Source organism: Lepisma saccharinum, chromosome 24 (assembly GCF_977018435.1).
Source record: "Lepisma saccharinum chromosome 24, izLepSacc3.1, whole genome shotgun sequence".
Taxonomy (NCBI): Eukaryota; Metazoa; Arthropoda; class Insecta; order Zygentoma; family Lepismatidae; genus Lepisma; species Lepisma saccharinum.
In genome coordinates, this window is record NC_139252.1 from 51,611,561 (window position 1) to 51,624,246 (window position 12,686).

The 12,686-nt window shown below is 40.6% G+C and overlaps 1 protein-coding gene across 1 annotated transcript in view; it reads left to right on the forward strand.

The window, feature by feature from the left end:
• The window catches only part of Gyc32E (Guanylyl cyclase at 32E), a 155,814-nt gene that overhangs the window by 117,374 nt on the left and 25,754 nt on the right, over positions 1 to 12,686 (forward strand). Inside the window, exons 17-18 of the mRNA XM_083110956.1 lie at positions 4,889 to 5,012; positions 11,452 to 11,695. Of these exons, the coding sequence (XP_082967082.1) occupies positions 4,889 to 5,012; positions 11,452 to 11,695 (368 nt within the window). The remainder of the gene's footprint in view (positions 1 to 4,888; positions 5,013 to 11,451; positions 11,696 to 12,686) is intronic.

Genomic DNA, 12,686 nt, shown 5'->3' on the forward strand with positions numbered 1-12,686 from the left:
TTATTAGTAGTAATAGTAGTATTGTCGCAGATCCTTGACTGTCATAAATTGGTCATTTGTTTTTTTTTCCACACTATTTTCCATATTTCAAAAGCTCAAGGGGGGAGTTTAACCCGGTAGACCCCTTGCGTACGCCACTGATTGGTTCAAAGCGATATCGGCGCAGCCCTATTTGTTATGTTATTAATATGTTGTCATTCTCTGCATCACTGTGGTATAGCCTGACAAGTTAAGTCCCGATATGCGCAGATCGCTGCGGAGCACTTCCTATTACGTCATCCTCCCCACCACTCTTCTACTCACTGGTCTGGCGTTGAGAATACCAGTGGTGCGAACTCAGCAAAATTAAGCGAAAACAAATACGACAAACGATTTTTACTGTTTAGCGTGACGATGCATGCAGGCTCCTATTATATCAGTGGTTCATTTTATTTAATCCGGCATTTGAAAATGCGTGCGGTGCGCCGATCGTAAACTGTAGTATTACGCACGTGCGTTAAGGTTTATAACGAAGAGAAACTACAGGGCGAATGACTTCATTTTCTGAATGCGACATCGAGCAGTGGCCTTCTTTTTTAAACCGAGTGGGGTGGTGGTTCGTTTGTTTATCGTTTATCGTACAACAATCACTACGAGAAGGCAATCTGATAACACGCTTGCCTGTGTTATTTTCTAAAGCATTGAAACTTTGAAAGAGATGGACTTATGGCCGAGCGTGTAGATGAACTGAATTAGACTTGGTGAAGCCGATTCGGACACGGACACAGATTCATCGTTAGACACAGACTCGGATGAGTGGGAGAGTGAAACTGAAGAAGGAGAACTGGAAAACATTTAGAAGGTGAGCTCAGTTCTATCGTTTATATATTTTTCATTTTTCTATCGTTTTATTTCATACATTTCTTATGCTGGTAAGAAATATCCTTAATATAACTTAATTCATTTAAGGTTTAAAGGGAAAATATCAAAATGTATTTAGAATTTAGCGTAATCAATAGGTAGTGTAGGTGACGGGATACTAATTCATGCCTTTCACATTCAAATTTCGTTGAAAATTCTCAGAAAATTCCGCTCCCTCCGGGTTGCAACACTGCGAACGAACGTCGCCGCAGACAATGGAGTGGGGAAATGTGATGTGAGGTGCGCAAACAATGGATTGCAGCGTCTTGTTTTTAAACTTGTCAAGTTATACCAAGTTTGCGGTATTCGCCTGCGTTAACAAGACTGTAAGATTGAATGAATAATCCTTATATTATTTATTAAGTCTCTCGACAATAAGAAATATGTAAGCTTTTTATGAATGTTATTTTATAAACAAGAACAGTTTAATTTATTTGAAAAATCTATTTAAATTTTTTTAGAGCTAAAAAGTAGTGCGCATAACGCTTTTGCATTTCGTAGCTGGATAAACTCAAAGTAACACATTCTTAAGGGAACAATATTTTGTGCAACTCGAGTGCCATCTCTACGTCTGGTTACGAACTATTCATGAACCATTACATTGAAATTCTGTGGTAATATCTTGAATCGTTTCAATTAGCCAAAAGTAGATGAAATACAACGTTATATAAACAAAATCAATTTAGTATATCTTGAAATAAAGGTAAAAGACAAAATATGGCAGATTTGGGGTACAAAAGCTGTTGAATTAGCGTAACAAGACTTTCAGTCAGCAAGCAGAAGACTCGTGGCGCTACGTGTCGAAGGGGGACAGAATAAGTGATCGATGTTTTTAAGGATCCAGGTGTGAAGGGGGAGAATTTCATCCTCTTGTCTTACATTAAATCAAAGCTTTAGGCTCTGTCCGAAAGGTACAAAGTACAGACTTGAAGTATGGTCTTGCCGGAAGTGACGTCACCTAGTAAAGTTCGAAAGCGCCAAGGACAGAAGTACGCCAGTACACAACTCGCAGTACAGATGGTTGCTGACTAGGTCACGTGATTTCCACACACGTTGTTCATTTGTTTAAAATCACGGAGGTAGAAAGCCAACAACACAGGTATGGGCCAGCAAGTTGTTTGTTAGTCCTTCTAATGTGTGGAAATGTATGTGTACGAACATTTGAAAATGCTATGTGATTTCTATGCTGAAAGACAAGTTTTTAAAACGCTGGGAAACCAACGTGTCCTCAGTTTCATCCACTGGTCGTATTTGGCGCTGCAGTCAAAGTACAATTCGAAAGACTTTCACTTCCAGTCCACGACTTGAAGACGGCACTCCAAGACCATACTCGGAGGATGCTCGCTTCAAGAACGGTCTTGCACCTTTCGAGCACGGCCTTATTCTGTCGTTGACGGCTACTATATGTCTTTTCAGTTCTTACGGCGGGCGCTCTAGAAGCTAGCAAGGGAAGTGGGGAGCGGGAAAGCGACCAATCCAGCGCGATAAGAAACGCAGCAGCCTGTAGAACGAGGTACACGTAGTACTTATTTCCGCCACGTCGTATCGCTCGGCGCCACCGCTGTTGTCGGGTTGGTCTGCGGCGAATTCCCCGCTCCCCTTGCCAGCTTCCTGAGCGCCCGCCGTAAGAACTGAAAATATATATACCTGTATAGCACGCCAAGTGTATTTTCTAAACATTTTACATGATTTTGTAGTATTGATCCGCCATATTGCAATGCAATGATCGATTCTACTCAAATGCAATACGGGCTCGATCGTTAGATGTATCTACCTACAGTATGAATTTCAGTTTACAGTTTCTAGATTTTCTGCAGTACCGTCGTCACAATATTGGGAATTTGCTCACTTTTTGATATCCCGCTTCTAAACTACAGCGTTTCTATTGAAAACGTATAGTGCGAGTGATACCTTAAAATACCGGGTGGGCAGAATTAAAGTTACCCAACTTAGAGCGCCCTCTGTAGCCTGTCTGAGGCATCCTAGAACTCTGAAATTTGGTGAATCTACTATGCAGACCATGGGGAAGAGGATGGCGATAGAAAAAGTTCAATTTTCTGCCACCAGGTTGAAATGTGGCGGTGTACTTTCATCATGGGTTGTACAAATAATTACCTTAAGTGATTTAGCTGAGTTATTAATTAGAGAGGCATTTGTTAGTGGCTGGAAGTTGCGAGAAAATAATCTCTCGTTTATTGCAAGATTGCAAGGTAAAGGTAAATCCATAACCAATTGGAGCAGTTTGTCATTATTACAACCCATCATGGAAGTACAGCGCCACATTTCAACCTGGTGGCGGAAAATTGAACAATTTTTTTTTATCGCCATCCTCTTCCCCATGGTCTGCATAGTGGATTCACCACATTTCAGAGTTCTACGATGCCTCAAACAGGCTACAGAGGGCTCTGAGTTGGGTAACTTTAATTCTGCCCACCCGGTACATACGATTTTCGTTTCTACTATACAAGGTGTCCATAAATGCTGTTTCAAATTTAACACTTCGCTAACAAGAATTGTAATTTGGGCATACGGAAACATACTGCGGCTCATATGAGCACGCGCAAAAATATTTTTGGTGTATATTCTGTGCACCTCTGGCTCAGCATACATCTAAACTGTGTTCCAAGTCTGTCCATACTTGCCGTAGTGAAAATGGCATTGGTTTTCTAGTCTCTAGATTATCAAGATTAAGCTCAGATGTTTGGTACACTTTGTCCTTGTCGTAACGTCACAAATATTCCGTAGGTGTTGTATCAGGGGAACTAAGCCTCGCGAAAGGTCAAGTTTGCAGCAACTTTTCGCATGTATAGACACAAATGTGCGCTCAGAATATAGTTCCGCTTCAATACTGTCGATTTTCTCAATGTCTACGATATGAACATCTCTGCTGTTGAGGCAAGACTGGTACGAAAGATTCTTAGCACCGTTCTCGTGTGGATTAATACATTAAACCTGCTGCAAACTTAATCTGTCGCGGGGCTTAGAAACCAGGCAAAAGTGCTGACACAATCCTGCCAACTGGGATAAAGAGGACAGATTACTAAAAATCTGAGACAAAAAAATTTGAGTTGGTGTCATGGTGCATGTTATGAACTGCAGTATGCTTTTGTATTTTAATTGGAATCCATATTTTTACGGTGCGAATTTGAAAATAACTGTAATTTTCGAAAATATTGTGTATTTTGTCGAGATACAAAAATAATAGTTTTTTTCTTGCCTGACATCTTAAAATCTTCAAGTGTGACATAGTAGGCTACTAATCTGCTGCAGTCAGGCCCGTATACAGGGAGGGCCATGCCCCCCTCGAACTATGAAATGTTTTCATGTGAATCTACAAAAAAAAAAATAACTGACTTTTTTTTTTGCAAGAATTTCCATTTTGTCCTTGCGTACCTGGACGCAATCCTGAGAGGGGCGTAAAGGCAGCCGGAGCATGGTGCTGATCACATCGCCTCCTGAATGGTCGATATCGAGAATATGTGGGCAGGGCCGGATTAAGACGAAATTGGGCCTGATGCTTGAAATCTTTGGTGAACAATAAACACAACGACGTTATAGTTACGTCACAGCGCAAAGAATAATAGTAACTGCATAATAAGTAGCGCTGTGTCTAGGCGTCCAAAATTGGGGCTCCAAATTTCATTCTAAGATTTATCTTCAGGTTAATATAGCAAAAGAAAACTGTTCAGCTTTCGGAAAATTCTCGTCTGTTTTCATCTGGGCTTATTTCAGGAATGGGCTTAATGTTGCAGCATCAATAGCACCCAGCTTAATCCGGCCCTGTATGTGGGTTCCTACCCCCCACATCCCCTGGATGTGCCTTAATGGCAGGGTGTTATGTGCATGGGGAACTTTACCTTTTTACCTTTATCTGCCAGCCTTTCAACTCAGAAGCTCTTGCTTCGAAATAAATTAGAGATTGATGAACCTATGGTTTCTCTGTTTACTGATATATACGTTGTCTCAAAATTCGCCGTTTTGCTTGTAGGAGCGTTGCAGATGCCCTGAAGAGAGGAGATCCAGTGGAAGCGGAGAGCTTTGGTTCCGTTACAATCTACTTCAGCGACATCGTTGGCTTCACAGCGCTCTCGGCGGTCAGCACGCCGCTCCAGGTAAGCTCCAAGCGTTTGAAATACCAGTGGCTACCAAAGTGTGCGCCTCGGTGAAATGTGGCCCATAAATAACAATTGTGGCGGAGTGGTTAGTAGTTTAGCTACGACGCCAGGGGTCTCGGGTTCGAATCCCGGCCTTGGCATGGATGTTTGTAAGTGTCCATTCTCTTAGACTCTTCCTCTTTTTATCAACAACAATGGCATAATATTAAGAAATCTATAACTATCAATTCAAGACAGAATAACAATTTTAAGCAGAAATTAATCGAGAGAAAATGGAAAATAGAAGGAATATTTGCTGATGCTACACAGAACCATGCTTCTGGTTTCATCATACAGAGCATTCCCTGACATTCGCTACGAGACTCGGCGGCAAGAGGCCCGGCGTCAGCGCTTGTCTTTCCCGGCGAACGGGTCCGCGACAGTCGGCTATTAAAATTACAGTTTTCATATTGTGTACTAATCTTGACTACAGAAGGAGTTGAAAATGATGTCCCTCTGCTGCAACACATTCCTGGCATCTCCGAAGGAAATTGGCATTTACACGTGCAAGTTCGTCTACTGTAATTCTCCCGATATCTCGTACAATACTCTCTGTTAACTCACGGCTGGTGTGCGGATTGTCTTTGTATACTTTATAATTTAGATTTACCCATAAATAAAAATCGCAGGCTGACAAATCGGGGGACCTAAGGGGTACTTGAATCACCCGTTTCTTGTGAGAGGTGGCGGATAGATTTCCGAGGAGACTGTTCTAACCTTTGTCCTATCTCATCGAGTTTTTCCTCAGTAAGTACACGTGGGTTTTGCTTTCCACTTTTATTCAGAACTGACCCTGTTACTCTAAACTTTTTTACGAGGTTTAATATAGTGGTCCTATGTGGAACGGGAACACCAGGAAATTTCGTTGCAAAACGTCGTCGCACTTCTCCACAATTCCTCTTTCCGAAGTAACACTCGACAAGATAAATCCTTTGTTGTAATGTAAACTTTTGTGGTGCCATATTAAGCCACAATCTTCAACACACGGACACGACACGACACAACTTCCGAGGGAGGATTATACTGGCGTCAGTCTGCAACGTCAACAGAAAGGAAAAGAGAGCGAAGGCAGGGAGAGCGAAAACACAGACTGTAGCGTGCGACTGTCGCGGACCCCGTTCACCCGGAAGAGACAAGCGCTGACGCCGGACCGCTTGCCGCCGAGCCTCGTAGCGAATGTCAGGGAATTCTCTGTATTATCACTCACTCATCCCCATCTTTGCAAATTAGCCAAAAGTGGCACCAAAAACGAAGTAAAATAAAGCAAATCAATCAATTGCAAATTCAGTCAATTTTAGTATGGTTGTTGGAAATACGTATGTGCTCATTTAGTGCTTTTTACATGTAAGATGTTTCTGAATTTGAACTATTTTTGACTTAAGGCAAGCAACTTAACCACACTAACTGAGCGTTGCAAGTGTTAGACAGACCTACATTCTGCCTTGGGCCCCGCAGAAAAATCTTGAAATACTAAATGCACCGTGAAACGAAGACGTTTTGGAACCCCTGCTCTATACATGTACAAATTCCCTTTATATGCGTACTGGGTGACCACAATGAAAATTGCGCTACTCGCAGCCCTCTGGAGGCCGTTCGAAGCATCTGATTGCGATGAAATTGGTATAGAGGCTACGGGGAAGCGAATGCCGACGAAAATAAAATTAGTTCAAATTTTCACCACCAGGTGCAAATATGGCGCTGAAGTAACAATGACCAGTAATTTGATTATATATGGGTAGAGCAGCGTTCGGTATGAGCCATGTCAACGTGAATGAAGCTTTGGAAGCGTAAGACAGCGTTATCAGTGGTCTCAAGAAGCGTCTCCAGGAACGTTGTTCAATGTGCGCAAGACTTCAGCGCAATATTTCAACCTGGTGGTGAAAATTTGAACTATTTTTTTTCCTGCCATCATTCGCTTCCTCATGGTCTCCTTACCCTCTCAAGAAAGTTTCACCGCAATCCGAAGCTTCAAGCGGGCGCCCTGAATAGGGCAGCTTTATTTGTGGTCACCCTGTAAAAAAAAAAAAAGGTAAAGTGTTCCCCTGTGCTTAGCACCACGCCATGAAGGCGTATAGGGGGTGTGGGGGTAACGCCCCACACTTTCTTGATCCGGTCGTGAGTGGGGGTGATGTGATCAGCATCACGCCCCTGACCGCCTTTACCCCCCAGGGTTTCCCCCAGGTACCCATTTTATTCGACGCTGGGTAGGCGCCGGGGCCGCTTCCATCGTTAGAAAAGTTCCCGGATTTGAACCGGCCGGGGATCGAACCCGGGACCTTGAGCATGGTAGTCAGACGCGTTACCGACTGAGCCACCGCGGCCACCCTGTATAATATGAAATAAGTTGAGTGTAGCACGTTGAAATCAATAGCTCTACCGAAACATATTTAATGTATCCCTGAATAGTGCCATGCGCACGATCAACGTAAACTTGCTAGCTCTGTCACAGTATGCAATTACACGATTACATAAGCAGGAAGAACACAATTAATTAATTAACATGAAACAGGAGTGATGTAATATATACATTTCAAGTTACATGTAATTACACTAGTAAAAACGGTAATTCATTTACAAGATTATAAAGATAGAGTAAACACAGAGGTGAAACAGTCTAAATGAAACTTTGGTTGACTCTGTGAGTCGTGGCCAGAGCTTTGTTAGCCTGCAAAATGTAGTTCAAGCTGACATTTCAGAGAAGATTACTCTATAGACGTCAAAAAGGGTTACAAAAATAACATAATTGAAGGGTTCGGGTGTGAAACATGGTAAATGACATTTTGGTCATTTCGGTAGTCCATCGTAAATGGAGTAAATGGAGTCGAATAGTACTCGAAGTGTTTCGTTTCGTCAACAGATGACAGAGCCAGATGTGTTGAAAGTTATGGTATCTACCAGTAGTTTCATGTAAAGTATGGTAAGTAGCAAAGATGGCGGCGAAACGACTGTTACTGAATTGCAACGTGTCTCAGAAAGTTCGCGAGTATTGAGGCCACAGCAAAGATGAGAACGAGTTAGAAAGTGTATATGATTCCCATAATGACCCGGAATATGTAGCACCGACTAAGAATGAGGAGAATGAAGAGGTTGCCAATCAAAAATGCGACTAAAACTGTGCATGGTCACGTAAAACGTGGTATCTACTGTAGATACCATTGTTTACATGCAGCAGTGCTCATAATGGCAGTTTCGAATTAAATTTTACTCTCGTACATGGATGTGAACTGGGATCTAGTAGAGAAGCACATACTTTTCTTCTACTAGATATAAATAACTATAGTCACATAGAAATTAGTTTGATTTTTAATTGGGCATGCGCATTTAAGGCTGCTTTAAGATAGCATGCCTTACAAGCAACGTCAAAAATGTATTAAAATTAAGGAATATGTAATTTGATCTGAATCATATCAATTATTTGGAACAGTTTAGTTTTTATAAAATATTTCTTTCATAAATCTGTAATGAGCATTTTAGAAGTTATAATATTTTTATGGTGGACCTAATAACGTATTTGTAATTTAATTAACTTTCGTATTTATGATATGTGTGACTGATTAAGCAAATTATTTTATTGTTGATATTGCAAATATGTCTTCTTCTTTGTTCGAAATTATAACTATTTTAATCCATTAGAGCTAAATATCAGTTAAAACTATTAAAAACTTAAGACCTGTGTACATTTGAAATCATCTTTACAAACATGTCAAGTTAAAGAAAGATACAACAGAAAGTTACAAGGTCATAATTGTGTCTTCATTGATTTGCTTTATTTAATTCGCGTCTTGTGTCACTTTAGGCTAATTTGCGAAGATGGAGATGAGTGATGATATGATGAAATTTATCAATAAGCACTCAAAAACAACCATGCTCAGGCCAGGATTCGAACTCGGGACCCCTAGCGTCGTAGCGCGATTTCATAACCACTCCTCCACAGGGGCCGGAAGATATCTTGAAGATAGAGATTCAAACTAGGGATGGCCTTTTCGAAAAAAAAAAAATCGATTTTCGAGAATGAAATTTTTCGATTTTTAGTTTATCAAAATTTTTGCGTTTTCGCTTTCTTGTTTTTCGAAAAAAAAATCGTATCGAAAAAATCTTTAAAAAAATCGTTTTTCGATTTTCGAAAAAAAATCGTTTTTCGTTTTTCGTTCTTCGAAAGAATATCATTTTTCGCTTTTTTGTTTTTCGAATTTTTTTTCTTATACTTACACTTTTCGTTTTCGAAAAAATGATTTTTAGATCAATTTTTCGAAAAAAATAAGTGTAAATTGCTTATTGAATCACAATAATCTAATATTGCCATTGTATGCAATTTGGATAGTCTACGTAACACAGCTTTGTATCAAGAGAGGCTTGTGAATCGCATTTTGCGATACCCGGTGAAAACACATAGTGGTTCGGATCCCACTTTAAATTGTAGGTCCAGTCCCGATTAACCTTACTGTGCATAAAGTGGACTTAAAACACCAAATCAACCAACCATGAATCGCAAATGCTTGGCATGCTGATGTAATAAATAGAGCCTCTGTGTGTGTGAAGTAGATATGTGAAGCTGAAAAACCGCTCCATATAAACACTTTTTTACGAATATTGATCTGCATATAGATATAAGGAAGTTATTTTTAATCACAAGCATTCAGAACTAATTCTTTTAAATACTAACGTAAAAAACGATGAAATCAACTTTTCTAATGGTGTTCATTTCAGTCATAGACATAGGAAAGCAAAGACTTGTTACAACAAGTAGCTAAGGTTATGGTTTATTGAATAAAATTATTATTATTAAAGGCTTTCATTTTTGTGTTACAGATTGTTATGGTTGCTATAAAAGGCTAATGTCAAAATATTGTTATTGAACTAACATCACAAGTTAGCTTCAATAAAGCGGTATCTGATCACTCATTTTGATAATATTGTTGCATGTAAAGCATGGCAACTACAACAATTCCTTGAACAACCCTCAAACAAATCGCATGTAGCACTACCGAAAAAAATAATTCGGTTGAAATATCATGTTTGTATGATAGTAAACATACAAGTGAATTATATTTGCTGTAAATATTTGAGAAATTTATTGTAATTTGTAAATCAGATTTTTTTGAAACATCAAATTTTAATATCTCGATACCTGCATTTTGTCACTTCCCATGTTTTACAACCGAGCCCTTCAATGGATCATTTCTTCATTGTCTAAATCAGTTGTTCTTAAACTGTGCTACGTGTAGCCCCAGGGGTGCATGTACTACTTGAAGGGGGTACGCAATCAGCTCGGAAAGTAGTTTTTCGTCCATGGTGTACAGTGGGATCCATTTGTATTACCGTGCAAGTTGTCCATGTCTATTTTCATAATTTTTCTCTTACATCCTATTGTTTTTAAGCTATGGATTTTTATGTATGCTTGTGCAGAAGTTGTGATCAGCTTGTTTTGAGTTTTCTTTTAATTCTTGAAGCTCTTATTGGGTCAAAAAAAGTGAACGAATATGGTGATGTACAATTTGCACGGTAATACTCATGTGTCCCACTGTACCTAAATACAAGTACCGAAATAGACGAAATTCGGAGCCGAATCTCCGCTTGAATCAGAGTGTACAATCAGACATCAAGAAACTGTGTCAGACTATGCAGGCAGATCCTTCTCACTAAAAACTGAGGGTTTACAATAAAAACTGCAAAATTGTGCTTATCTTATTTTTGTTCTTTACTTTTTTTCAATAGCTCTAAAAAAAAATATATGAAAATTAGTTTTCTTATGTACTTAGCATACACATGTTTCACATTTTTTATTTTTGTAACTAGACAACCATATATATTGTTAACGTAGGAACACGCAATAAAATAATAAACATAGGATTCTAATGTTTACTTGTTTACCATCTTTCCACGCGCAGTCCGACTGCCATTTTGCTCCATTGCAGATACACGCCTCCAACATATGAAAAACGCCCCAACAATGAGACAGCAAAAAAATTCCCCAAAACCCACTATTCGGAGAAAAACCTATGGTGGGAGTACATTAGACGTTTATACTCCATGAGGTCTTAAAAGGATCGCTTCGCAGGCTTGCAGCAGACGACAATATGGGGGTGTGTCTGCGAGAACCAATCAGGTCCGCGAATGAGCGAGCCCGGTTGCCACAGCTATCTCGTTGCACCCTTCTGGAAGGGCGAGTGACCTCTGCCTCTTGCTACCTCGGCCTGTTTGTTCGGCTGAGGAGCAGACGACACGAGAGCATCGGCAACAGTGTGCGAGCGACGTCTGCTGTTAGGCCGCGAAGCGCTCTTTCTAACGCCGCCTGCAGTATAGTTACGACTAAAGGGGTACAATGAGAATATAGTTTGAGAACCGTTGGTCTAAATTGTTTTCAAGTGACAAACTGTGCTTTTCTCCTTCTCTCAAGGTGGTGGATCTCCTGAACGATCTGTACACCCTGTTCGACTCCATCATCTCCCACTACGACGTGTACAAGGTGGAGACGATAGGCGACGCCTACATGGTTGTGAGCGGGTTGCCTATCAGGAACGGGGACAGGCACGCGGGGGAGATCGCCTCCATGGCGCTACACTTGCTCGGCAGAATCAAGAGGTTCGAAATTCGTCACTGTCCGGGGGACCTCCTCAAACTCAGGGTCGGAATCCACTCTGGTAAGCAAAAAGAGATTTGATTTTTAACATACAATAAAATTAGTGGGTTTACAATTCAATACATTAACTAAACGCACGTCCATGAAAATAGACGGGTGGTAGAAGTTCGCGCTGTTGCCACATCGAAGCACAACCCCTTGTGTTCGGAGGTTTAAGAAAATGAAAGATCTCGTTGTAGAGTTGGTCTTTGTAATCCATGTGATACAAACTGACAGTATTTGCTCGAAAGGCCAGGGAGGACACGAAATTGCCCTGGAGAGAGGTCGGCCTCACGCTCGAACTAGGCAACGCAGCCCGGTTGACGTTGCCACACAGTGGGCGGGAACCAGCGACTTTTCTCCAGCTCTCGCTTTGTTTCTCCGACATGTGGCACCAGCGCAATTTTGGCCAGACGCCTATTTTCCGCCGCAACCGAATTGCGCACAAATCTCACTCACCTGTTTTGCGCACAGATTTTGATCCAACGTTGCCACTTTGATAGCTTTAAAGTCTGTGCGCAAAACTGATATTTTCTTTAGACAAGAAGAGAGAGAGAAATTAGAAATAAAATTGTAAATCTCTTAAGGATTAAATAAAAAAATATAATTTGTCCAGTAAATGTAGCAAGTCAAGATACAATTTTCATACCAATTTACATAATCCAGTAAGTCACTATTGATGTTTTCAAGATACAATTTTCATACCAATTTACTCACTCAAAAGTTAGGTTAGGTTAATGAGTGCACAACAAACACTTCTGTCAATCGAAGCTCGTGACCTTCGGTATAAATACGGAGATACACCGACCATTACATTCTAGTCCACCAATCAGGTTCATCCTCTATGCCTATCTAATGCTACCCTTCCAGCAAAGACACGTGTAAGTCCACACACACACACAAACAAACACAACAGAAATGAGAACGGCTTGAGAACATTTTACATCTGACAACATCGCCTCATTTTTTTTGTGCGCAATCCTGTAAAATCGGAAAGTTGGTATGGTAGACCC